This window comes from Syzygium oleosum, unplaced genomic scaffold (genome assembly GCF_021117445.2).
Source record: "Syzygium oleosum isolate NSW1041296 unplaced genomic scaffold, Sole_v2.1 Sole_v2.05, whole genome shotgun sequence".
Taxonomy (NCBI): Eukaryota; Viridiplantae; Streptophyta; class Magnoliopsida; order Myrtales; family Myrtaceae; genus Syzygium; species Syzygium oleosum.
The window spans coordinates 12,115,791-12,143,253 of NW_026607489.1; the positions used below are offsets into that span (position 1 = coordinate 12,115,791).

The 27,463-nt window shown below is 42.6% G+C and overlaps 5 protein-coding genes and 1 pseudogene across 6 annotated transcripts; 2 read left to right on the top strand and 4 right to left on the bottom strand.

The window, feature by feature from the left end:
* The first annotated feature begins 1,834 nt into the window (after positions 1-1,834).
* On the top strand, positions 1,835-3,589 carry LOC115678414 (uncharacterized). The gene is made up of 2 exons (XM_030601811.2): positions 1,835-1,974; positions 2,758-3,589. Exons 1-2 carry the CDS (start codon positions 1,860-1,862, stop codon positions 3,369-3,371), a joined length of 729 nt encoding a protein of 242 aa, XP_030457671.1. The 5' UTR covers positions 1,835-1,859; the 3' UTR covers positions 3,372-3,589.
* Positions 3,590-5,031: 1,442 nt separating this feature from the next.
* LOC115678492 (uncharacterized) lies at positions 5,032-5,373 on the bottom strand. The gene has a single exon (XM_030601891.1). It carries the CDS (start codon positions 5,371-5,373, stop codon positions 5,032-5,034), a length of 342 nt encoding a protein of 113 aa, XP_030457751.1.
* Positions 5,374-8,789: 3,416 nt separating this feature from the next.
* LOC115678415 (uncharacterized) lies at positions 8,790-10,312 on the bottom strand. The gene is made up of 3 exons (XM_030601812.2): positions 9,675-10,312; positions 9,197-9,268; positions 8,790-9,085 (listed from the first exon to the last, which is right to left on the bottom strand). The coding sequence occupies exons 1-3, from the start codon at positions 10,251-10,253 to the stop codon at positions 9,083-9,085; spliced, it is 654 nt and encodes a 217-aa protein (XP_030457672.1). The 5' UTR covers positions 10,254-10,312; the 3' UTR covers positions 8,790-9,082.
* Positions 10,313-12,953: 2,641 nt separating this feature from the next.
* LOC115678416 (ras-related protein RHN1-like) lies at positions 12,954-16,886 on the top strand. 2 transcript variants are annotated; one of them, XM_030601813.2, is made up of 7 exons: positions 12,954-13,280; positions 14,361-14,438; positions 14,522-14,689; positions 15,306-15,354; positions 15,793-15,866; positions 16,344-16,437; positions 16,629-16,886. In XM_030601813.2, exons 1-7 carry the CDS (start codon positions 13,242-13,244, stop codon positions 16,727-16,729), a joined length of 603 nt encoding a protein of 200 aa, XP_030457673.1. In that variant the 5' UTR covers positions 12,954-13,241; the 3' UTR covers positions 16,730-16,886. The 2 variants fall into 2 exon arrangements, with proteins under 2 accessions (XP_030457673.1, XP_030457674.1); XM_030601814.2 differs by having other exon boundaries at positions 12,957-13,284.
* A 1,329-nt stretch (positions 16,887-18,215) lies between these two features.
* LOC115678491 (pentatricopeptide repeat-containing protein At3g49730-like) lies at positions 18,216-20,317 on the bottom strand (annotated as a pseudogene).
* A 670-nt stretch (positions 20,318-20,987) lies between these two features.
* On the bottom strand, positions 20,988-24,327 carry LOC115678410 (uncharacterized). The gene is made up of 6 exons (XM_030601804.2): positions 23,984-24,327; positions 23,677-23,809; positions 22,940-23,043; positions 22,676-22,820; positions 22,437-22,577; positions 20,988-22,178 (listed from the first exon to the last, which is right to left on the bottom strand). Exons 1-6 carry the CDS (start codon positions 24,022-24,024, stop codon positions 21,246-21,248), a joined length of 1,497 nt encoding a protein of 498 aa, XP_030457664.1. The 5' UTR covers positions 24,025-24,327; the 3' UTR covers positions 20,988-21,245.
* Positions 24,328-27,463: the final 3,136 nt, after the last annotated feature.

Below are 27,463 nucleotides of genomic sequence, written 5' to 3' on the forward strand. Positions count from 1 at the left end.
TTAATGTTATTAGCAAGTTCCCGACTAATCGATGGGCCCGCTTATTTAATGTAAAAGCATTCAATAATCTACTATTAGATCCTATACACGACAATAACAAAAATCGTTGCCCGTTTGTAAGTTACCAATAGTTGATCGAAAATTGCTAGCCAAATTAACGATAATGGAGATTTACTAGCGCATTTTGAAATTTACTGTCACAGAAAATCGGATTCGTTTTCAAACAAACGGAATTGTAAGCTCGTCCCACATGCAATAAGATACAAAAGGGCTCTCTAGACTAGAAGGATTGTCGATGAATTAGACCAAGGCCATGCACATAATCTAAACTATATGCGTAGAGGCCTGCACATTGTCATGCTTAGATGTTATTTTTTAAATTGCTCCAAAGCCCGAGAGTCATGAAGGACTTGTCGGTCCTCCTCGTATCCTGTCTAGTCTAATTCTCCTTTTGTTTTTCTCGTAGGGGCTAATGACGTGGAAAAATGACACAAAAGACCCCTAAACGTTGGCCTAATATACAATGCGGTCCTTAAATTGTATAAAAATATTCAATATTATTCTCGATCTTGAATTAATGGAATTTTTATACAGTTCAAGGACTAAGCTGAACATGCGTTGAAAATTCATGGATCACATTGCAAATTGAGCTAAAGTTCATGGATCATATTGAACATATTAAAAGTTCTGGGATCACGTTATATATCGGACCAAAGTTCAGGGACCATATGTGCCATTATTTCTAATGACACAAATGGTCCATGAACTATATGAACACCTTCGGATAGTGCAGGGACTAAGTTAAACATGTACAAAAACTCCAGGGATCACATCGAACAATTTAAAAGTTTAGGGACGACATTGCATATTGGGCTAAAGTTTGTGAATCGCATTGAACAAATTAAAAATTTAGGTAGACCATTTTGTGTCATTTCCTCTTCTCATAGGCAAGGGCAAAAGCCGAAGCCCGCTTGCAGATATGACGTTGTTTCTTGAGGCGGTCACGTCTCGTTGACTTTTGTTCGAGCCCCCCTCTCTAGGGGTATGCAATTGGACTGGGTTTACCCGAAAACCGAATCGGTCCACCCGAAAAACAAGTCTAGGAACCGGTTCTTGTTTGAACCGGTCCGAGAACCGGTTCCATTTTTTGGGAACCGGTTAGAACATGTCCGATTTCCGGTTCCAAGTAAAAACTCACCCCGATCAGTTTTAGAACCGATTTTATATGGAGGTTCACTTGCAATTTTATATGGCCAGAATTCAAAACATTATATTAGGAAAGGTGAGGGAGGTAATCATTATTTGCGGATAGTTTAACTCAAGGGCTTGTAAGCATTATATGGAGCAATTTCCTTTTTCTTAAAATTTTTGTTCTGTAACGAAGAAACTAAATATCCAACTGAAACCTATGCTGTTTTATCACGTCCATTAAATTATTGGGATTAAAATAATATGCTTATGTATGAATACTTAAGATTGTTTGCACAATCAAACTTATAACCTTTGATTTAAGTTATAAGTTTTCCTATTTGCTACCGGGAAAAAATGAAACCAAAAAGAGGAAAAAAAAAAATAGGTTCTTGGGTATACCCTGAAACTGGACCGAAAAAATAGGATCGATTTTAAAACACGATCCAGGGCAAAAAGGGTGAGTTTTAAGTTTCAAAAATTAGAAATCGATTATAACAGGGTCGATTTCAGGTTTCAGATCTAGAATCGACCCACCTCGAAATCGATTACCTTACCCCTCTCTCTCTCTCTCCCTCTCACGCACACAAAAAGAGAGAATCTTTACGGTTATTCAGTTGGGCAAAAGCTATTGCCGAGGGAGAAACCTTCCCGTCATCGTCCCGCGAGAAATGGCGACGGAGAAGAGCAGGGAGGAGCGGCGGCGGAAGATCGTCGACCGGGGATCCGATCGCTTGGCCCTCATCACCGGCCGGGCCCCATCTCTTCCCCCCGATCAATTCCGCGGTAATTTCTCCGATCGACTCCATTCTTCTTCCCTCTTCTGCTCCTCGTCTCCACGCCGATCGCGCGAAACCTTTCCGACGCGCTCGTCGATGTCCGCCCCCCGCGCGCGGTCGGCGCGAGCTCAAGCTCGATTGTGGGCCGCGGCGTTTTCCGGCGCCCGTTCGTCGTCCGGGGGGAGGGAAGGCATGCTCCTCCGCGGCTTCGTTCGCTGGTCATGCGTTGGCGTTTCTCGAGGAGGGGATTTGTCGCGACGAGAATGCCTGATTGCTCCTTTGCTTAGATTTTCAGATGTCCTGCTGGGCACGTGCTGTACTGTAGTATATGTTTGCCCCGTGTTTCCTATTTTGCCTCAGTTGATTGGTCGTGGTGTCAAAGCCCCCTCTTTGCTTACGAATGATTCGTTCGATGTTGTTAACGTTGTTCTCGTCCTGTGTTGCAAGTGAACGTCTCGGTTGATATGATTGTTGCGGTTCAGATGCTTTGCGACTCCTTTGTTGATAATCCAAAGTTTCTGAGATATTAGTTGCGATGTATCCAACCGGACTAGCCTATTTGATTCTAAACAAAGAAACCGGCAGTTGCTCGTTTTCTTTCCCTTTTGAGATGACTGTCTCTTCTCCAGTGAAACCCATCATGAAAAGTTCTCTCTTTTTGTTCACCCATTTTCTTCATTTCTAATGCTGGAAATGCGTGCAGACTCGAATCAAGAGTTCGTCAAAGCTAGTGTAGTCGTTTTCTATTGCCTGTCGCGTAAATTCTGATTTGTCTCTTTATTTTCTATAGGTGGCATTGTGGGTGACGATCATGCTGGCAGTTCTAGATCCTCCAAAGAAAATGTTGATGCTGAGGCTTCAGCTAAAGAGATTTCTCATGTTGGAGAATCCGTTGCTGAGACCAACTTGCGCGAGTCCGAGATCGGTGGGCATCACATACAAGCACCATCGACGCAAAGAATGTCTGCGGGTTCACAATCTTCGTCCGGTTCCAAGCAGAGGCACCAGCCTCGTTTTTTCAGTTCGAAGAGGCTGAACTCATGCGTTCTAGAATCAGAGAACACGCGCGCTTGCTGTGCTCTTATCATTGCGGTCTCGGTAGTTCTATCTTGCAGTGGCTATCCATTTGTAGCAAAGTCAGACAGTGTGATATCCTCGAGGCCTTTGTACATACTGCTGGTGACAGATGCGACAATTGTGCTCGTCCGGATGTACCTTGACATGCAAAGAAATGCCGAGGAGAGCGTGGATGAAAGCGGGGAATCTCAGGAGGATAGTGATAACTGGGGAGGAGCAGTTAAGGTTTTGGAGAGAGGGTTGGCGGTGTACCAGACTGTGCGTGGAGTTTTTATAGATTGCAGCGTTTACGTGGTGATAGTTATTTGCTGCCTCTCCGTAGTGTAGTCTTCTCAAGCAATATCAAGTTGAAACCATGGTTGTAGGCTAGCATTCTAGTGCTTCTTGTAGTAAGTGTTTCTTTTGCTCCAGGCATTTGTGTAATCTTTCACTGTCCCGTCTTGTGTATGGGATGAGCTTGACTATCTTGATGAGGTGATAATCATGAGTTGCTTCGTGATTACTTGGATTTATTTTGAAGGAAAAAGCTGGCACAACTTCTCTAATTTTGTAGATTTTCTGTCGACTGTTCTTACTTCTGTTAATCACCATTTCGACATTCTCTGACTCTAAATTGTTAAAATTTGTGCGCATCAATTAGTGAGATGTCAAGAGGTATCCCATTGGTATTCAGCTTTTACGGGGGTCACTCTTGAGTTCATAAAAATCAAAGGTTTTTGCTGTTCAGTCACCTGAAGTTCCATGTTTTCGTAATTTAACACCAAATTGACCTGTTCACAAAGAATATTTTTAAGTTAGTAACCATGACTTTGACTAGTCATGGTTTTCACTCTTCTGGTTGGATTTCTTTTACTCGTGATGAGTTCTCAAAGGTATCTTCGAGTTTCACCAAGATCACCTGAAATTCCTGCGAAATTGTTTGGTAAGATGTTGGAGTTGAATCTTTGTCTTTGACTGGACAATGATGAATTTATTAAATTTGAAAGGCAGATCCTGATAATCTCTGGCTCTATAACATTCAGACGATGAACAAGAATCCGAAACATTTGTACGACTGATAGACTAAACTCGACTAAGAAAATGGTATTGTTCTAGGTGCTCTTGAAGAGTTGTTAGAAATGTCATGAAGGGGAAACGGAATGGAGATCCGGTGAGATTTATTGGTCCGGAGTTACTTCCAAAAGAATGACCTTTAAGTTCTCAGCAGGACTCGGATTCTGAGGTACAGTTTTTCGATTGGCCTACCAATTTGACCCGTTTACATCACATTGAAGCAGCTTGGTCCTTTTTTGTTGAGAGAAGATGGGGTTGTACTGTGATTTAATGCTGGTAAGTAGCTGCAGAGTAATTGCTTTGTGGCACATGTGAAACAGCCAGAACTGTGGCCCAGCATGCCTACAGATTTTGGCGTTTGGACCATCTAACCACGTTTTCAAGGGTCTCAATGCAAACATGAAGAAAGCTGTAACATTTTCATTGATAACATTTGTTTTTGCTTTATCAAGGAGAGGACAATTTATCTAGAAGGAACACTGCTAACAGTTCTCTTCCGGGGTTAATCACTCAAACCCCTACTACTAATACACAGATATAAGTTAGTACTAAAGCTGTAAATATATTCTTTCCGAGGGTAGATTTGAATCGTATTATTTCGTATTGCACAAATGATTCTGATTATCTGAAGAAAACATACTGTTGAGTGGACCCAAGAAGAATGCTTTTGGTTCTAAGAGTTATAGTTGATTGCCTCATGGTTGAATAAATAAAGCCATTACTAGGCCAGGCAAATTGTAAAAGCCTTCCCATGAAAATACGTCGTGACCCGACGGATAACGAGGGACAGAGAGGATGGAGATTTACGAGGAGGGAAAATCTTGTCGTAGGCTACAGTACTCAATTGACAAACATCAAAAGGCCTGTTCTAGTTTCCCTCAAGTAAATATGCAGCAAGCATGAAGTAAAAACCACATCAACCTCATAATTTGCATCAACCCATCAAATCAGTCTCCTCAAGAATCCTCGATGGAACAGCGAACCGAGCAGAGAACGTCCTTGAGAGGTTATCTGGATCGGCCCATGTCTGTCCCTGATCGAAGTTCTGGGCGTACGTGAAGGGATCATATGGGGCACACGCCGGAGCAGAGAAATGGAAGATCCTCCTCTGTTCCTTCTTGATCTTCCTCCACCAAATCCTCCACACCGACAATTTCGATCCAGCAGTCAACAGCACATTGAACGGAACAAGCATGTTAAACCCACACTTTGGGCGGTGTCTTTGGCTTTGGTTGGTGCATAGATCGATTGACTTCCAGCGCTTGCTCGAGCTCATGCTAGAATGCACAAAGCCAAGACAGGAGGCTTTAGAGAGACAGCAGTTACTAACTTCACTAGACTATTTATTCAAATGCCGTAACTCTGAAGGCTTTGGACTCTCTGAGGAGGGGGGGAAGGCTATTTAAAGGATGACCCAAAAACTGACGCAAATTCTGGGGAAGTTTGTCTCCTAGTGGGTTTCTCGTGCATGAGTAGTTGTGGAAGATAGAGAACCATGATCCACATTAAATTTCACCTTATGTAGAGTGAAACATATGCTGCAAGTATCCTTACCAAAAAAAAAACGTATGCTGCAAGCTGTAAACTCTTTGTCCCTCTGTGATGATGTAGTAACTTCTGAACACGAGGATGGGCTTGAGTACCATAATGGAGCAGGATGGTATTATTGTGTGGGGCTAGATTGAGGACCACGAAGGTCTCACTCCAAGGGTTTTTTCTTCAGATTTACATGTCAACTCATTGATGCTCAGTATTCAGTATGAGCAATCTTTATATATGGGATTTGGGGCTGGGTTGTGTTGTGTTGGTGACGAGCGTTTCAATTCCTCAAAACAAGCAAACATGCTTTCACATTCTCCTCTTTCTTGAGGGGCCCCCTTGAACTTGGCGACGATGGTTCCTTGTCATTGAAGTTAGCAGGATTTGAGGCACTGCATAGTTAATCTAAAGCATGAATTCCAAGCACCTTTTCTCGTTTCTTTTGTCATTTTCTCTCCACCGCATTTTGCGCACACCTTGGTGATATTGGCTTTTTCAGACCACTTGAATTGGAGAAATCGCTGTACTTGTCATGGCTTGCCCAGTCATTCTTACTCTAAATAGGAAGGTTGTCTTTGCATTTTAGCTAAAATTCAAGGAATGTCAGAATAACTTGTCCGAAAGAAACAAAAAGAGAGAGAATAAGGTTAAGACCAATAACATGACCCTTTGGGTTGAAGTATGTGTAGGAATGAAAATTTGTTTATGTTATGACTTAGATCGTATTAATATTATAGGGAAAAAGCTACAAAAAATTTCAAACTAGGCACATTGTGACGCATTTACCCGGAACTTTTTTTTTTGATATAAAAAACCCTAAACATGTACCAATGTATCACATTAACCCTTCGTCAAAGTTCCGTCAAATGATTTTTCAGTCAAAATAATATCATTTTTATTTAACTGAAGTCACGTGGGTGCCATGTAAACACCGTTTGCTTTCCGGTGTCCATATAGATAGAGTTTTAACCGTGCTCATTGACAAAACCTTGACGGATGGTAAATATATCACACAGGTATAAGTTTGAGAATTTTGGTGCCACAGGGGTAAAAAAAAATGTTACAGTGAGCACAGTTTGGATTTTTTTTTTGCTTTTTCCCTAATATAAAGGTAGGTAGAAATAATAATTGTTGTGCTTGTAGACAGTAGAAAGTTAATTCTTTTATCAGGATGGGCTTGAATACGGAGAAAGGCATGTTCTGACTGGGCCCATCAACTATTGACAAAGCCCAACTGTCTCCTCGCAATTTTCAAATTCCAACCCGTTAATTCTCTTCCAATATTGTATTTATACAGATCCATTTCACAAAACACTGTGACTCAAATTTGGCTAAAAAGAGAGGAAAAAGCAGACGAGGATTTTGAACTATTCAATCAGATTTCTATTTTTTTTTGCTATTGAGTACTAAATTATATACTTTTTTGTTCGAGTAGGTCCTTCCATCAAAATTATTGAGGAAAATGCCAACGTGACGTTACGTGGCGTTTCACATTACAATTCAGAATTTAGAAAATCAAGAGTATGGAAAAAGGGGAAAATCCAACAAGGACCGAAATACACAAACCATCGAATAGTAGTGATGGGGTAGCTGCAGCAATTTGAGAAAAAGGAAGTTGGAGCTGAGGCGGCGCCGGTGCCCCCACCGCTCATGCACTGGTGACGGGCATCAAGCGAAGCTGACCCGACGACGGCCGCTACCTTTGCCCTCGAAAATAGAACAAATGACCGTGTGTACGTGTGATAAGTGAGCTAGGCGAGGTTGCAGCCATTGCCAGCATCCTTACTTGCCGTATCTTCGCCAGTTGCAGGTGCCAGTTCGGCGGCAAGGGTCGTTGCTTTCCCCACAGATTTTAGTGATGGTACGCCAAGATCAGATCTGCAGCGAGGGCGCGGCTGCCGGCCGTCCTCGAGGGCCTAGCTCTATATCCATAGATGTCCGAAGAATCCGAGCAAAACATAAAAAAAGTCGAAAATGAATGCGACTGCCGGAATAAAATTGCCGTTGAGTTAATGAAACATGGTATTGTAATTGAAGGGTTTGAAACCGAGTAGATAAAAGAAATGCTCAATAACATAGCTTTGTTGCACCTCCACCAGCAGCATTCTACACCGATTCCTTTACAAATTATGCAAGATTCATAAACGTAGCTCAACGGTGGGTAAGTAAATGGTGTCGATAGGCTTAGATTGAGTTACAATGTGACCTAAAGAAATACTTTTCTAGATTCGAATCTATCAGGCCTATTTATGTAAAATCTACATGATCAGTGACTGTGATTGTACACGGTCTTTATATTAAAATCCACACGATAATTCGCCAGAATTCTTGACTACATTGGTTGAGTCTCACTAACTTTAACAAAGATACATCAAAGAATTCCTCCTAAATAATCACTTATAATAATAAAAAAGGACTCATCTATAAGATGAAAAGAGAAAGAAAAAAACTACCCCTCCATTCAAAAAAGTAGCTTTTGCACCTCACATTACTTGATTCCAAAACTTCTTTAGCACCTCCCTTCCCTTAGCCCCCTCAAAGTCCCTGCCTTTTCACTACTTCCTCCATAAGAATCAGATTCTCCTCCACAGGAAACTCGCTCCTCACCTGTCATGTTAACAGTTTCCAAACATCAGTTCACGTGTCACCCTAGTTTTCCTTCGACCGTCCTTGCCGGTCACTCTGCAAACCGTCGGAATCAGCACGTGTTGCTTAGTTTGATGGCTGCTCGAGAAGTTCCTAGTCGGCATTCATCAGCTGCCGTGACCACTGGAGATGCGAAAGGCGCGAGAAAGTGGTGCTTGTGCTTGCCCACCGTCCATCTGAGTTCATTCGCGTGTAGATTTCATCGATCTAAGTACGTGTTTGTTCGAAAAATATGATTCTGTTAGTGATTGTTCAAGCTGAAGGTATTGATGCACAATACTGCACAAGTTTTTATATCTTCTAGCGGACCATACAGTGAATATACGTGAATTTAGCATCATATGGCCTTCAAGATCATATCATCTGAGGCCCACTCTAAGTTAATATTTCACTTTGATTGGTAAACATTTGTCAAGACCCAGTTAGATCTTAGAAAGATTAAAAGCATGTTCATCAAACCAAAGCCAGCATCGATAATTATCCCTGTAGCGCACTGACCGCGATCCATAACAAACTTGTATTCTGGTTGATTCTTCAGCGAAAGTCGGTTCTCTTACAATCCCTATATAACAAACTAAAGTATTGCAGACCCTTATATCATTATCAGTGCAACCAGATGCACGATTGCGTTTGAAAAGTAGGCATATACCAGTACAAGCTAACGTGCTTCGTACGCATATGGTTCATTCGACGTCTATGTATATATCGCGGTTACGAGCTGTTGCGAAATCTAAGTACATATTGAAGCTAGATATAATATGGAGCCTTCCGATTCCGATTCATTGTGGCAATGCGATCCGTCACTGAAAGGATAGAACAGTATAAATAGTTAGAAACTGGCTAATTCTTTCACTCAGCAAAAAAGAGAAGAAACAACAAAAATTGATCAAGCAAAATGAACGCTTCGATCTCACCTCAGGGTAACAACTTTGACGCCCAATGGTTTGGTTGTTGGTGTTCACTGAGACCTCGCATGATACTTTGGCCTGTAAATGATGTCCAAACCCCCCAAAAAGAAATTAAAAGAAGAGTAATCTCAAGTTTTGCTTAAGTGAGAGACGAACAACTAAGATGGCTATACTCATGTTGATCAATAAAAGATTATATCAAGTTTATATTGCGTGCACATACTGTGTAGAGAATGAATTGCATATAATTCGATTCAGGCAACTGTCTCATGCACACATACCATCAGCTTGTATACTACCATTTGAATAAGTTGTGCATCGTATGAAAACTCCAATATTATCGTACCGACGGCGCGAGTTTAGATACACGTTAAACCTTATATTTGATGTGATTTTTATGGATAAGTACGCAATTCTTGTAGACACCTATTGTATGTTAAATCGAGAAAGGGAGACCTAATCTAAGTAAGAATGAAGTTTTTACTTTCAAAGGGAAGCCAAAGAAGAACAACCCGACTTGCCCTTCGACCGTCGTAACCGTGTCAAGTGGAACCGTGCCCTTGGCCAAGTCCTCGAGCAAGAACAAGACATCGCTAAACACCTCGACCCCGTCGAACTCCAGCTCCGCATCCACATAGGACGACCCAAGCGCCATTATGTGGCTGTGCTCCGACTTCACATGCCCCAGCATCTTCCCCCGGTACCCGACCGCCACGTCGAGCGTGCTATAGTCAATGGAGTAGACGTCGGGGTTACGGACTTTGATAGTGAGGAGCAGGGATATGTCGACGAGCACGTGTGGGGTGGTGCGGAATTGGACCCGGTCCAGCCGGAGCCTCACAACATCGACGTCCGGCTCGGACGGGTAAAGTATATAGGCTACAGTGGCTAAAAGAATTAGCGACGCGGCGCAAATTGTACGGAGCCGCCGTGGGGAAGCTGTCTCGGGGCGGTGGAGGACGGGTAAAAGGATGTAGTTTGGGGCATCAGCTTGGGGTGGCAAGGCAGTGTAGTAGATGGGAAGGGGCGGCGGCGGCGGTGGATTGGCTTTGGAGGAGGCCATGATACATCAAGAAAAAGAGAGTGATGACTTTGAGCTTATAGTTCCAAAACATAATGTGCATGCGGGATTTCTGGGTATGATATTTGGTAAGGTGGAAGGAAGGTTCCTAGTTTGTTTGCTTCCAACGTGTTGATGTTTTCCCCGCCTTTTCATTTCTTCTTTTTGACCCCACTTGGGACAGCTTGGAAGATAGTATAGAGTGGGAGTTGGATACACATGCACGGAAGACTGTTCAAATTCACCCGAATTGAGTAATGAAATGAGACCCGGTTGATATCCACACAGTAATGGTGAACGCATTCTGTACTCTAGAAATCAGGGAGTCGACGACGATGTGTCAAATCTCGTCACGGCTTATGAGCTGGTGGTGAGATTGCTTTGGTACTTTTCCTTTTTCTCCAAGTCATTTAACCTGTCTAATGCACGGATACTTAAGACATCGAGACTCGTTTCTTCGGAGTTTTTCATGAGATTTCTCTACCAAGAGAAAAGTGTCTTATGCAATGGAGACAACTTATATCGCTACTCAGAATTGATATAGTTCCGAATTAACCGATCGATTACTTTAACTTGTATAACATAGTTGCTTCTCCATAGGTAAATAAAAAAAGAAACTTGTACCTTAAAGTCAGTAAGGCGTGCGTGCAATCATTTTATTCACTGAAGCAGTTCGCTCGAAATGATTCTTTTTATTCCGTGCCGGAACAATTTCTAAGCATTTGAAGGCATTTGGTAATTGCCCAAAATTTCTATTCTTAGAATAGAAAAAGAACAGAAATGCGTTTGGTAATTACACAAAATTTATTTTTATTAATAATATTTTAATAAGAGTTTGAATTTTTTAATATTTCTTTCTTTCTTTTTCCCTTTTTTTCTTTTTTTTTTTTCCTTTCCTTCCCTGGCCTGTGGCCAGTTGCCAATAATATTTTGAATTTTTTAATATTTCTTTCTTTTTTTTTCCCTTTTTTTTTTCTTTTTTTTCCTTTCCTTCCTTGGTTATGGCCGATCGCCGGCGCAGGCAACTGGCCACAGGCCAGGGCCGGCGAGGGCGTCACGGGCCTCGCCGCCAACCTCGTCGGTCGCGACGGCGAGGTTGGCCTCGCCAGATTTGGGCGAGGTCGAGCCTCGCCCAGCCATGGCGAGGCCTCGTCATCGCGGCCGCGCTCGCCCAGGCGGCGAGGGGGACCCTCTCCGGCCACCGGTGAGGGCCGCGACGCCCTGGCCGGTGGCAGCGGCAGGCCGGAAAGAAGAAGAACAACAAACCAAGAAAAAAGAAGAAAATCAAGAAGAATTAGAAATGGAAAAATTGTTTCAGAATCAAGAAGTTACTTTTTTTTGCTTCTTGATTTTGTTCCAAAACTGATTCTGGGAATAATTTTTTGCAAAATTGTGTCTAGGCACAAAAAATTTAACAAACAGAATTCTGTTCCCAAACTGAAATACAAATTTTCACTGTTTGGCAAGTTACCAAATAGGCCCTAAGTGTTTCTGGTCCAATCCCAGATGCAGGCGCCTGCTTTTTGGAGGGAAAAGGCCCAACCAGCTAACTTCCAGCCCGCGTGCCAACCTTGACTTTTCTATTCATTGCAACTGGTAAAATTATTGGGCCGATTCAATTGATTCAACTGGTAAGATTAAAGAAGACATACTGCAAACTTAAAGAGGGCAAAAATGTGATCTTCTCATATTAGTTAGATCAACTCCGGTGATTACTAGACTTGGCATTCTCACGTGATAAGTTAATCCCGTGCTAATACGTTTATCAACGAAAATTCATTTTACATGGATAAAAATTATTGTTGTTTTTGTAATTTGGGGACGTGGACGCGGTCTCTCTTGCAAACTCTTTTCTAAACCTGAGAGTAGATGTTTCTGCTCAGGGGTGATTGGTTCCCGGATGGTCCGGTTGCCACCTAGGAAGGAACCAAACCAGAGGGATTGGTTCATCGTTTTTAGAATCGGGAATCAGACTGGTGTCCCCCGGAACCGGTGACATATTCAGTTTTTTTTAATTTGTTGTTAATGTTCAAGATGAAATTGAGATAATCAAGACGTTTCTACTATCAATGAGTTATGTGTAATACTGCGGGTTTCATAAAGATTTTTCCAATTTGTGGCAAAATATGGTTGGAATGAGCAACTGAAGTTGTGTTTTGATTTGTTCATGTCATCTTACTCACTTGCATAAGTAAAAGTAGCCGCTCCAGCCTTGAAAAGCATTCCTTTGTGAAACGGGAGATAGATTATACTTTCTTTTTTTAGATTTTTAAAAGATAAAAAAATTTAAAAAAATCGATCGAGTCTAGGTAATCCAGGTGGGTTGTTCCACACCTGAAAACAGAAACCGAACCGCAATTTACCGGTTCCAATTTTATGTACCGGTGCTCCCGAGAACTCAGATTCGAACAGTTCTTTTTGCTCACCCGTGTTTCCGCCGTGCTTTTTTACATCACACATGGAGAAAACTCAATTGTTCATTGAATGCCTTTTGCAAGTACTTACATGATCTGCACAGAGATGACAGCAGAATATACATCGTCCAACAGGAAGGACCGGGGGGATCCGAAGATTCTACGTCACAGGTAAAACAAGCCGACACTGAAACTGGGGACTAAAAACCACCCGTCAACGACACATGTTCATCCATCATTTGTCGCGACACGACGTTTTTTCTCTCGTTCACGTCAATTGAGACAAACGAGCTTTCATTCGTGGTGATGACGATGGTCTCGGGTCCGGCAACAGAAACCTACCGGTCAAACGAACTACCATTCCTTGCGAAGCAACCAAAAAGATTCGTCTTCGTCACGCCCTTTTAGCTTCTCCAGTTCGTCAAGTCATTCTTCGTGACTTGCCGTGCTTGGAGTCGACACAGGCCCACAGGCTCACCGTTTCGTCCCAACGCGTAACCTCATCTCTCTGTCTCGCTGCGAAACAAGAAGAGGGGGGAGAGTTTCTGGGAGTCGTCAATCGATCCCAAGGATTACAATGGCGAGGCCTGCGAACAGGATTATTAATGCCAAGCTGGTGGGTACGTCTCGCCCCTCCGTTCTTGTCTTCGCCTTCTTTCATACTGGGCAGTTTCTTGGTGATCTGAGAAATGGGTACAGGATCCACTAATCCAGCTAAAATTAGAAACTTTCATTGAGTTCAGTTGCTTCTGTGCTCGAGGATGTTCTTTTGCTCTTGTTCCTTTTATGTGCCTAATATCCTCTGTTGGGTTTGCAGCGACATTCGGATGATGTATTCTCGTGTCGTGGATGAGATCCGATTGTGATGAATGAGGGGACTATATATAACACTGTGTCCATTGACCTTCTCATTGTTATGAGGACGGATCCATGCAACTGGGTCGAAATCCTCATAAATGCTTTGTCTATGGAATCACAACGCATCGCCTGGATAAGTAGTTTGGTGGATGAGTTGCATTTGCAGGGGATGCGTTCTTAGAACTGAATTGGGAGGGTTCCAACTTCGATTGTATTTTCTTTCTAGGCAGCTCCGCAGCCTTATAGCACCGGAGTTCTTTCTTGGTTCCTTTTTTATTTGAGTGGGGGTTTTCGTTATAGTTGCTAATTAGAATTGCAATACGGCAATCCAAAATTCTGTGGTTTTTAATCAAAATTGCCGTGAGCACTCTGTTTTGTGCATTTACTTGTGCCTACCATTGTTAATCCGTTGGCAGCAAAATCCTGACTGTAGGCCTTTAACTTAATACAAGCAAGAGGAATCGACGATCACATCCACATGAAGTTACTCTCTTTTGCCATGTTTTTTGTTTGAGCTTATTTAACATTTCAATTTTCAAGACTAAGCTCATCAATTGAAAATCCAATGCTCGGACAAAATCTTTTCTGCCATGTTTCCATTCAATTCTCTGTGCTTCTGTTTTTTGCAATGGCAAGTTGCGATCTGGTCCTGCAGCTTTTTTGTTGGTCTTGTGTTGATTTTTCAGAAATATATCTACGAGTCAAGAGTTCATAGTAAGTTAGTAACTAATAGTGTTGCTTAGATATTGGGCCTAACTGCCTGCAAAATTATGATCTGAATACCATCTGCTCCCAAGGTTATGGTCGAGTTACATTATTTCACGCTCGTCTATTTTAGGTGCTCCTGGGGGACATGGGAACTGGGAAAACAAGTTTGGTGCTGAGATTCATAAAAGGCCAATTCTTTGATAGCCAGGTCAGGTTCCTTTCGTCTCTTTACATAGAATTTGGTCTCGCTTGTCTTATCAGATCTTACAGCTCATCAAAACCCAACTGCAGGAACCAACAATTGGAGCTGCATTTTTCACCCAGATATTGTCATTAGCCGAAGCAACGGTTAAGTTTGACATATGGGACACAGCAGGACAAGAACGATATCACAGCTTGGCCCCTATGTATTATCGAGGAGCGGCAGCTGCAGTTGTTGTATATGACATATCAAGCGTGGTATAAATTAGTTATAGCCCTGTTATTGCACAGAGTTAACTAGATGTTCTTAGCACTACTGATTTCATGCAACTAAAAGCGAGTCATAAACCCGCCATCATTGAACTATAGGAGTGCCTTGAGCTTTGTGACAATCTGCTATGCATTAGCAGTTACATTGAGGGTTCTGCTTTTAGCCCTCCAGGTCATCGAAGGATATATGAGATGCAATCAGGTCATTCAAGCGATGCATTTAGCAGTACATAGGTATAGATTTGATTGTCTCAAAAGCTGGCCCTCTACAATAATCAGGGGTTGCTCTCTCAGGCTACGTCATTAACCTTCATGCCATCTCTTTCTCATTTGTGACTGATTCTAGATGAGCAATTGGTGCCGTGAGGAAGTATAAAGCATATTACATTCTTTTCCTTGACTTGTAAATTGTTTTCCCATACAGCCCTTGAATCACAGTCTAAATATGCCTTAAATTTGTCAGTTATGCTTGGAAACAAAGAAACATCTGTTCGGGCAACTTTAGTTGTAAACTTTGTAAATACGCAACTTCTGCTGTTTGAGTTAATATGGGAAGTTGCACTTTTGTGTTTGTTGATGGATGTGCATGCACCCATTGCACCAGGACACATTTGTTCGAGCCAAAAAATGGGTTGAAGAACTGCAAAAACAAGGTAAGGCCATGACGCTTATTCTTGATGAAGTTATTGATTCATGTATACTATTTAGGTTCACAAGACCGAACTGTAGGTCCTTCATTGCCAATTGATCTTGTTTAGTGCAAAGGTGTATTAATGTTACGATAGTGACCTTCACCTTTCATTCTTCCTTTTCTGTTGGGCTGTTATAGAACTTGACGGTTCACAAAATCCAGAACACAAGTTACGATCCTATGAGTCATTCTTGTTAGCATTTTAATCTCTAACCAGTATAGAATTTACTTATTGTTGTCACGGTACAGCTTTCAACTTGGCCCTGTTATATCGTTTTGCTTTTCCTCAGAGCAAAATATGAGTAACTAGTGGCATTAGTAATCAACTTTTACTTCTGATCGTTGTATTGTGATTGATTTGTTGTTTCTCAATCATGTCAAATGCTTGTTTCTCTCATAGGAAACACGAATCTAGTGATGGCGCTGGTGGCGAACAAATCTGACCTGGATCCGAAGCGCGAAGTGCAAAATGAGGTACTCGCAGAATCTGTGTTTACCATGCTTGAGTAGAATAATATAAGAGGATGCTTAAATAGCCTAGATTTGGCAAGACGTCTATCATTGATCTCCCTTCTTACACAATGCTCACTACATTATTCGGTGTTTTATGCAAGATAGTTCAGCAGAGACAACATCTTCATAAAACCTTATGAAATGTACATGTATATACATCCATAACCATGCCTGTCCAAAAGTATAGTGGTCCATTGTTCTTAAAGATAAAACCTACTTGGAAATCAACAAATTTTTTTTGAGAGAAACAGTGCAGAGCTGTCTCTTTTACCAAATTTTTTAGGGCATCATGAAATGGTCTTTGCACTATGACCATCTTATGAAGACAAGTCGCGAAGCAAACCTCCTGTGGTGTTGCATTTGATATCAGTGCACTTCAAATGGGTTTGCAGTTCCTTCAGATATGATTGAGTTTATACTCATCTGTATTCACTGCAGGACGCAGAGCAATTTGCTCAAGAAAATGGGATGTTCTTCATAGAGACTTCAGCCAAAACTGCACAAAATATCAACAACCTTTTTTTTGAAATTGGTGAGCTTTACCTTGTGATCACATAATGCACATTGCAACCACTAGACTCCTATAACTGCGTCAATATTTATCTTGCTAACAGTGCTCGCCCATCTATCTTCTTTTTCCGTCTCCAATTCACTTAATTTTCAGCTCAAGTTACATCTCTTTACTGTTTCATGATTCGTTCCTTCTTTTGCTATTTTTTGCAGCAAAGAGATTGGCAAGAGCCTTACCACTAAGGACTAACGGGATAAACTTGAGCAGTGAAAAAGAAGAGAAGCGAAGAAAACGTTTCTGTTGCATTGGGTGACCTGACAGCTGCGCCGGGAGTGATAGGATCACCAAGGTTCATGTATATATCACGTGTGTGCTTTTTCTTCGGACACCGTTCTTGTAGTGTCCTGCTCTCTTGTACTTTTCAAATCCGTGTAAATTATTTGCACTTCGGTCGCTCACTTGCTTTATAAGGATCTGTCAGCAGTTGTACAAGAAGCCACACCAACACGAAATTGTCACTAATGGAGAGAGTTAGGAAAGAAATGATCTCTCTCTGTTCGATTAGGATGTCATATTCATGAAGTCTCTTTGAAACAAGTACAAGTAAACAAAGTAAAAGATGCATCCCACGCAGCAACTGTGCAATGTGAGGCTGAAATCATCTGATGATGAGCTTACTGGTAAAACTCTGAAAAAAAAGAAAAGAGAAGACGACGACCTACATAGAAAGGTACTGCACCTCGTAAATGCCCCGGTAATGTTACATTGCTTTGATATTTATAAGAAGCATTCAATAATATATTGAAAAGAACCCTTTGAGAGCAGCAATACACGCTGCCAAATCGTCATAGTCCGGAAGATTAGGATGAACATGTCCGGCTGTAGCGAAGTGGACCGGCAGTGCCCTTTTGCCAACTCAGTGCCCTCGGCTGGAGTGGTCGGCTCCAGCGGAAGAGATGCCATTTTCCTGGTACATTCGTAGCTTTGGCGGTGGTTTTAGAGACCCCTTTGGTTCGCTCAGGTCGTAACGAGAGTGCTTTTTACCGTAGTGCAGCAAGAGCCTGTCTAACCTCCTTTCTTCTTCATCAATGATTTGTGTGGCTCGGGAGGAGGTCAGCTCAAATTCACGACCTGAGGGCAGTGGTATTAGGGGTGTGCAAAATGGACCGCCCGGTTTGGTCCGGTTCCCGGGAGTGTCGGTCCGGTTCCCGGTTCCAAGGGGGAACTGGACCGGACAGGATCGGATCGACCGGACCGGACCGACTATGTATATATATATTATTTTATTTTCTTCAAAAAAATTAGTAAAATATGAACTAAACCTTAAGTGAACTTCATTGACAAAAATTAGTAAAATGTGAACTAAATCCTAAGTGTTTGACCAAAAAAAAAAAAAAAACTAATCCCTACATGACCTGTTCCATTGGACCGGACCGGACTGGTGGTCCGGTACCGGTCCGGTCCAGTTCCTGGTCCTAGGACCAACCGGTGCGGTCCCCAGTTCCCAATTTTGGGAACCGGTTCTCCCGGTCCGATTTCCGATTCCACCTTGGAATCGGACTGGACCGGGAACCGATCACCCGTAGGTGGTATCGGGCGCTACTTGATTGACATTGGCTTCGGCTTGGCTTCACCTAACGGGTTCTTAGCTTCGCAGTTCTTATCAACAATCTCAGAATCAGTATTTTTCAGAGGTTCATCGGTAATGCTTCTGTTTCTTTCTGTCTAGGCTTTGACATAAGGAGGAGGGATGTCTCTATAGCTTAATGGCTTCTTATGAGATAGCATGCAGGATCCCATCAACAGAGCCGTGATGAGATATCTGCTTTGGCACGGCCCTGGCCCTACCCCCACCGGGGTCTCTGAGCCCTCGTCTTCCTCCCATCCCTTTTTGCCTTGATTTTTTCTTTCGAGTCTCTCTCGCCTCGCTTTTTGTACATCTTAAAAGTGATCCATCTATCCGCAGCCATCTTTCTCACTTTCTCGGTTATCTCTACTGCAATTTGTTGGTTATACAGCTTCCTAAGACCCTGCATGAGCTTAGCAAATGTACCTGGCTGCGGCATTACATCTGCATCTATCATGTCCAAGCAATATGAACATGCCTCTTTAACATGCCCATTTGAGAAGAGCGCATGAATCCAGATTGTCCAGGTGTAAACATTGAGATCACATCCTATAGTCACAGTGCAGTTCCAAATGTCTTTAGGCATTTCAAGTTTTTCAGCTCTTAAAAGAGAATTTAGCATGTCTTTCAATGTGCCATAACTATGAGCTGATAGAAGACCTCTTCCCACCATCTCTTTAAAATAATCGCATGCTTCAACTAGATGACCGTGTGCAATGAGTCCATGAATCATGATAACAAAACTGTCCAGACCTGGACGAAGCCCACTTGCTTCCATTTGATTCCAAAGCTTAACACCTTCCTTAATCTCGGCCAGCTTACACACTAACCTGATCACCACATCGTAGATGCTAACGTCGGAAAGACAACCAATCTTCTTCATTTCATTGATGAGTTCTAAACACTCTTCCAGCTCCTCCTCCTTCTCATGAGCCAACATTATATGCAAATAAGTTGTTGCACATGCGGTATGACCTTGCTGTATCATCCTATCCAATAGCTCGTAAGCGCTATCAAGTTTACTGCACTTGCAAAAGCCACTAATCAGTGTAGCGTACGTCACACCATCTGCCTCGCAGTTGCTCCTGTGCATCTCAAGCAACATGCAGACAGCCTCCTCCATTTTTTCTCGGGAACAGAGAGCTTGTATTAGGGTAGTATAAGAAGCTGCGTTAGGCTCACAACCCTTTCGCTTCATCTCTTTCAACAGATTGCATGCATCCACCATTTTCTGCGCTCGTGCCTATCTGCTCAGGAGATTGTTGTAGACCACAATATCAGGTTCGAAACCAGCATCTCTCATTTGCACCAACACATGTTTTGCCTCCATAAGCTTCCCTTCTCTGCACCAGACATAGAGCAGTGATGTGAAATACCTAATACCTGGTGTGAACCGATATTTCATTTCTCCGAACAAAGCAGCTGCTTCTTTTACACTACCAATTTTACACAAAGCATCCAACAAGCAACCGAACGCATATTCATCTGGGGCAAACTCATCACGCCTTCCAGATTCTTGTAAGGCAAGCTCCATTTTGGGAGCTCTAGAGTAAAACTTCCTCAGAATCCTGTATATCTTTTCCGCATCTGCGGCAAACTCATCATGCCTTACTTCATCTGCACAATCATCATGGATGCTTTCAAGGTAGACAAGGTCAGGTCCAGTTTTTGAGTCTGCTTGAGAAGTGTTGCGGTTCCCAGGTATGGTTGGTGTGTAATTTGGATCGGGTTGTTACGGGATTTCAAAGGAACGAAACTGTTGATGAGTAGAGGGTGTAGAAGATATTCGAGAACAACTTCTGTACCAAAGAGGAAGTGTTCTCGAATTGAAATGCATTTTCACTTTCAACTTTTCTTATTGCCATTGAATATTTTGAATTATAGTATCACCTCATTGGCCTCTCATCCTTCCACTCTAGAATCTACCCAGCTCCAAACAAAATGAAATTTGCACGAGCAACAGATTAAGAATAGTGACAGAAATCAAAGTTTACCATATAGATAAATAACAAAGTTCAGTCACAAAATTCATGCGCTCAACATGGTTTCAGGAAGAAAAATAAAGAAAGATTCCTGGGTCATTTATCAAACAGGTGGCGTGCATAGCGACTGCGGCTGCATCAAGGGCCACAGGATCTGCCCGGAGCTCAAATCAGCAGAATAATACTTACCCACAATGCAAAGGTTCGCAAAACCGGTCTGTGCATCATCGACCGAAATGGTGGAAGCCCCCAGCTCCTAGACGACGATCTGCAGGTGAAACTGGAAAGTGATAGCTTATCGATCGTGGGCTGGTCGCGAGCGCTTATCAGAGCCCATGGAGTATTACGGGCTATCTGTTGACGAATGCCGGAGGAATTTGGCCCAATTCAAGAACACGACGTTGGCCCATTCTCCGCGAGAAGGAAAAAATAAAGTGGGCCGATTTGGATTGCTAAAAGCTTATCGTATGTTCCTGCTCAAATTCGTAAAAAATACAACAGAAACTCGTATCCTTCCGTATTTTGCGCAAATATTTATCTTGCTTACAGCGCTCGCCCTTCTATCTTCTTTTTCCGTCTCCTGTTCACTTAAATTTCAGGCTCGGTTTACGTTCGCTGTTTCATGATTCCTTCCTTCTTTTGCTATTTTTTTGCAGCAAAGAGATTGGCATGACAGCTGCTCCGGGAGTAACAGGATCACCAAGGTTCATGTATATATCACGTGTGTGCCCCTTTTCTTCGGACACCATTCTTTTAGTGTCCTGCTCTCTTGCACTTTTCAAATTCGTGTGAATCATTTGCACTTCGGTCGTTCGCTTGCTTGATAAGGATCCGTCAGCAGTTGTGCAAGAAGCCACACCAACACGAAATTGTCACCAATGGAGGGTGTCAAGAAGGAAATGATCTCTCTCTGTTAGATTAGGATGTCATATTCATGAAGTCTCCTTGAAACATGCACAAGAGAACAAAGTGAAAGATAGCATCCCACGCAGCAACTGGGCAACGTGACGCTGAAGTCATCTGATGATGAGCTTACAGGCGAAACTCTAAAAACAAGAAAAAGGTCAAAAACGAGAAGACGACGACCTACCTAGAAAGGTGCCACGCCTAGTAAATGCCCCAGTAGTGTTACAATGTCTTTAATATTGATAAGAAGCATTCAATTAAATATTGAATAGAATAACGGTAAAGAATCTAAACGCTCTGGCTCTGTCCTGTTTTTATCTCCCTCTGAGAGCAGCAATCCGCGATGCCAAATCGTCACAGTCGGGAAGATTAGGATGAACGTGTCCGGCCAAAATGTCCGGCTGTAGCGAAGTGGACCGGCAGTGCCCTTTTGCTAACTCGGTGGCCTCGGCCGGAGCCGTCGGCTCCGGTGGAAAAGACGCCGCTCTAGCTGGTGCAGCAAATACATCAGATTTTGTGCTCTTGCGCTGCATGGGTTCGCCATTTTCCTGGTACGTTCGTAGCTTAGGAGGCGGTTTTAGAGACACCCTTGGTTCGCGCTGGTCGTTAGGCGATTGCTTCTTACTGTAGTGCATCAAGAGCCCATCTAACTTCCTTTCATCTTCATCATCGATTTGTATGGTTCGGGAGGTCAGCTCGGATTCACGACCTGGAGGCGGTGGTAACGGGCGCTGCCTGACTGACCTCGGCTTTGGCTTGGCTTCACCTACTGGTTTCTTAGCCTTGCAGTTCTTATCAATAAGCTCAGAAGCAGTATTTCGCGGAGGTTCATCGGTCATGCTTCTGTTTCTTTCTGTCTTGGTTTTGACATAAGGAGGAGGGACGTCTCTATAGCTTAACGGCTTCTTATGACTTGCTTCTTCCTCGGACGGGCTTCCGGATGAACTTGAACTGTACTTAGGCTTGTCTCTGTGGGGAAATTCCTTTTTAGGTGGAGAAATCACTTCGGCCTCGCTGCTGCTGCTGCTGCTGCTGCTCAGCTTATCTATGTCGTCTGTGACTTCTTTTCGTCCGAAAAAGGGAAGGTTGCTTCCATTTCTTTTGGATGCAGAAGGATCAAGCATGTCCTTCTGTGGTTTGTCTTCAGCATAGTCACTCTCTCTTTTTGAGTCAGCACGGTCCTCACTTTTATGCTGCTTATACTCGTTGTCAGCGGTGTTGCCTGAAGACCTGACTTTGGATTTGTCCTGACAAAAGATGAAAGTTCCAATTTGGCTTGCATTAGTAGAATGGCTAGGATAATAATAAGAAAAAAGAAACGTGAGACTACGAACAGGCGAAGAATCAGTTTTTTTGACAGCATGAGGCCTACAACTCCAATTCGTGCTAAATTGTTTCTTTCATTTAGTCAGGTAATTATATGATTTCACAACAAAAGCAGGAAGGGCAATGCTATTCCAGTGTAAAATGGATGCTGCAAATAATTGATGAAGCGATGGGCTCACTTGATCATGTGGAGTTGGGTTAAATAGCTTCTGCTCCAATGCCTTGGAATCCCAGTCCACAGAGAACTCAAGAGCAATGTCGCGCATCAGCTGAAGCTTCATATCCTTGGTGCGCTGCGGCGACCTCATTTTCTCGACAAACTGCACCCGACAAATTAGTAAGTCACAACAATGAATAAAGTAACAAATAATGAGAAATTGACAAAGTTATTTTCAAGCTACGGAGATGATTACTCTACCTCATTATTAACAAAGGGTTCGAGAGATTTTCCGTAACGATCTGCAAATAAACTTCGCAGCTCACGTAGTTCCGGCAGATCAGCAAATCGAGCAGCAGCATACATTAGAGAGGCTATGGCCTCTCGGCATTCTTCAGGGCATTCACTGAGAAGAACAGAAAACGGCGTGTGCTAATTAGTTCACGTACAAATGTATGGGAGCGAAAACAAACTTGAATGTGTTGGAATTAGATCGTTAACATAAAGATCGGTATCCGTAGATACCTCTGCTTCTCCAATACTGGTAGTTGACCCAATATGCACACACAGAATTGCTCGACGAGATGGTAGCACGAGGTCATGTTCTGCTCGACGAGAAGACCTTCGGCCTGCTTCCACATTCACCTCATCTTATTAGTTCGGACTCATAGAATCGAAATGTTCACATACAATCACAATTATTGTATCTGACTGAAAATTGCACGACATTTCAACAAATGTCTCGGATTTCACAATCAAATGTGGCTTGCATTCATCGGATAGCAGGCGCGTTCAGAACGAGTTTTCCGGGCCCAGAGAAACAGCCTATATTGTCCAAACATGTGATCGCATGATTTGATCAAGAAGAAGACTCCAAACACAGGGTAATTCGATTTACTGTTGTGCAGGACAAATAAGCGATTGTCCGGTGACATTTGTCAACAAGAGTCCCAAAAAGGATGAAACAAAAAAGATAAAACAAAACCCATTAATATTTGATTTCAGCACTTGGAAGATCCGATGAAAGAAGGTTCTGTCAAGGATCAGATAGAAACGGTCAAAACGTCATCTTCTCCACGCAGAGCTCCAAAACATAAGGCCGATTTCACAGCTAAAACATAGCAATTGAGATCGACCGCAAATTAACACGGAATGGATAAGCCTTGGCGAGTCGGGACCCGATTTTCGACGCCGTGCGAAAAGAGCTGGCCGGATGAACGTAAAACTTCAGAAAGGAAGGAAGTCAAGAAATCAAAAATTACCCTGCCGTAGGCATTGGTGTCGAGACCATTCCTGAGGAGATCGGCAATGTCCTTTTTCAAGTACTTCTCCACAGCATTCCTCTTCTTCATTATCGTCTCCAACCGCGTCTTCGTGAGCTTTATCGCCGTCTTGCTAAAAATCCCAGAAAACAAAGAAGAAGAGGAAGAATCCCAGAGAAAATCAGATGAAGCAGAGGATCAGCAGCAAAGAATGTGCAAAGAAAAAAAAAATAGAAAGCAACAAACTCACGTGCAAAAGAGAAAAAAAGAAAGAAAGGGCGGAACAAGGAAAAGAAATTCGCCGTACCATTTGTTATGGAACTTCGATTTCAATAAACTGTCGAACATTGTGGATGGCCGCTCTTAGCTTTGAGGCCTCCGGAGGGGGAAAGGAAAGAACGGGGGAGAGAGGGAGAGAGAGAGAGCAAAAGACGAAACCTTTGGGGGGTTCAAAAGAGAGAGCGAGCGAGAGAGAGATTGATAAGGAAGGTGAGTATCGCTCAACGGGCGATTTGTTTGATGGCCAAGTTAAGGAAAGAACAAGCGCGTCGCCTGTAAAAGGCAACCCAAGATACGCCAAGAATCTGCACCCAGGAAGCTCAAAACAGAAACCATTACGGGTATTACAGTTCCTCACAGAGAGAGAGAGATGGGTGGTCAATTCAAGAATCTGAATTTGGGCAGGAAAATCAAGAAGCAGAGAGAGAGAGAGAGAGAGAGAGAGAAGTGATCAAGATTTATATGAATGGTGGGTCGATGTGCATGTATAGTACGGTGAAATGGGCAGGAAGAAGTTTAGAATTGGTCTGGTTCGTCAATGTAAAGAAACGCAGAATCTGCAGCATTTGGCAAAAAGAAGCTCAAAAGGAAGGTATCGAAAGCTGGCAGGCATGGCGCCGAACAGAGAGAGAGAGAGAGAGAGAGAGTGCGGTTTGCCACGTCGGACATGCGTCTCTCTCTCTACAACCACGACAACAGCAAAGGTTTGGCGGGTTTTATGAAGCCGGAGGGGGGGGGAGGGGCGTGGCGAAATTACGGATTTGGTGTTGGGGGGGTTTAGACGGAGAGGCCGCTCCCGCGGCGCGTGAAGTGAGGGCATTTTGGGAAGTTCGGGGCGAAGCGAGGGGTTGGAAGAAAAACCGCCGGCCGGGAAGTCCAACGGTCGGCCGTTGGCTGTACTGGCACTGGCAGATGTACCGGCTTTCCCAAAAAAGAAAAAGAAAAAGAAAGCAACTTGATTAATTTTGCATTTTCCAAAGTGATATTGACTTATTAAGTAAGAATATTAATGACTTCATTTTGTCTTTAATATCTACAAGAATAGACAATGGCCACCGACTTTTAATCGATCCCGAGATTGTTATCACACGCAAATCCACCTTATAAAGTGATGTTTAGAGGAGTTAATAACCGTAAAGATGTTTATTTTCCTCGTGCTAATCGGGGAAAAAAAGCTATTATTACCATTATCGGGGTTGATAGTTTCAGCTACGGTTGCCATATATGCTGCGATAAAATATGTCGAAACATGGGTTTTGGTTATTTCTATTCTTTTTAGTAAAATAGGATAAGACGAAAACGGAATTTCTCTATTCCAAGTGAAGAGATCAATCAACCCGGTCCAAAAAATTTGATGACGAAGGAATGAAGGAAAACGTGCGGCTGGAATTCAATGGCTCCCCTTGATTCGACGGGCTTGCATCAAACGATGATGAAAGAACATCATCGAATTATTTCATTTACTTAATTTAAGGGAGATGTTGCACGAGAATGGGCAATTGAAAAACGCTGTTGTCCCAGTAGATTATTGAGCAAGGAAATTGCGCCAACTAGTTTTCTACATTTTTCCATCCCACGAAAAAGAATTAATAAATGGAACATGTATTTTGTAATTTCGATTCTTTACTGAAACGGGATAAGATGATCTTAAAACGAAATTTCTCTATTCCAAGTTAAGAGATTAATTGACCCAGTCCAAAAAATTTGATGACGAAGGATTAAAAGAAAACGTGCAGCTGGCCTTCAATGGCTCCCCCTGATTCGACGGGCCTGTGTCGAACAATGATGAAAGAACATCATCAAATTATTTCATTTGCTTATTTTAAGGAAGATGTGTACGAGAATGGGCAATTGAAAAATGGGGTTGTTCGAGTAGATTATTGAGCAAGGAAACTGCACCAACCATTTTTCTTCCTTTTTTCCATCCCACGGAAAAGAATTAATAATTGGGTTTAGGCTCACAAATTCAAATGTTAATTATTTTCCAGCCAAGATCAAGGGTTTGGCCCCTCGTTTACCATATGATACTAGGTATTAATTAATCTATATAAAAATGGGTAGGACCAGGGAATCTGGTCATGATGAAAAAATTCCTTTTATTGAACCAATCTTAACCAAAAGGTCCTAAACAACTGTTTTTTCTTTTGTGGTGGGCGCGCATAAATTTGATCTTAGTATCTAAGGAAAGGATCAAATTAAGAGTTATACTCACAGTCATATCGAGGCTAACTTGATTGAGCTTTGTTAAAGCATCTCATGTTGCTTGCTGATGGGGTTTATATACTCTTTTTACTCATGCGATATTCTTTGATCGATTAGTTAATATCTTTATATTGAATTTATTAACATAATATGATGGTCAGGTTTTGCCTCAATTCATACCGCTTCGGTCGAATTTCGCGTGTGCTTTTCCTAACAATTTTCTATTCGAAGCCACATCGGCATGCACGTGGCATTACCCACTTTTTTAACGTAGGATGCGAGTCGACCATTTGTTTATTCATTCATAGAAGGTTCGTTGTTTTGCTTACTAGACCACAGCTGTGGAATGTTGGGCAACACCTGGCGATTGCTTGCTCGAAGTGCAAAAGATCTTCTCCTTCCATTTTCGCATTTTAATAATCGGTGCGCCGGTTATTATTATTATTCTCGAAAAATTCAGATTGCTTTTCGAGCCATTTGATTCGGCTTTTGGGTCCTAAAGGCGGTCAATCAATCACCTTTACTCAATCAACCTAGTCCCAAAACTTTCCTTTCCCTTTGTCTTTCTCTAGCGGCCGGATGGTTATATCGAGCCGCTTCCGCCAGTCCGGCCGAAGCCATCACTCGATTCACGTTAGGCTTTATCCATGCAAACCCTAATCGAATCTCGATGCTTAAATTCTCGATGCTTTTCGGGTGGAATTTAAATATCTTTCTCGAAATTTCTTGTGCTGCCTGCCTGATTTATGGCCATGAATATCTGTTGACTCAAGGGTCGTGGGCATGGTCAAGATAGAACCACTGTACAGTGAAAACTCACAATGATTACATATGGCATTACTCTGGTTGGTGCCTTGCATCTCGGAGCCCTTGATATGTTTGTTGAGAGAAAAAGCCGAGATCTTAGGATTAATTTATGGGGTTGTCCGATAAACAAAGACGAGGAAGATCAGCTCGCACATTCGAACATGGAACGTCGATTCCTTCCTTTAATTATGTATAAACTGTTGATCATCATTGCCCGCACAACATCACGGGTTCGGTGCAGAAGAATAATAGCTTTTGTTTGTCCCTACTGCTGCCGTGTGATCGATGCCTTCACGCCATCGAATCGGGGGAGTTGTTCTGGATTCCGCAAAGGATTAGTTTCTATTCGTGACGAAGGAAACGGGTCTCCGCTTGGTTATCCCGCTTCTCGTGCATGTTTTTAAGGATTGCAAGCATGTCGTACCTGTAATTTGTGTGAAGAGGGAGCTCCGTTGCGTTTTTCGCTCTCTTTTTTTTCTCGCGATGTGTCCGGACGCAA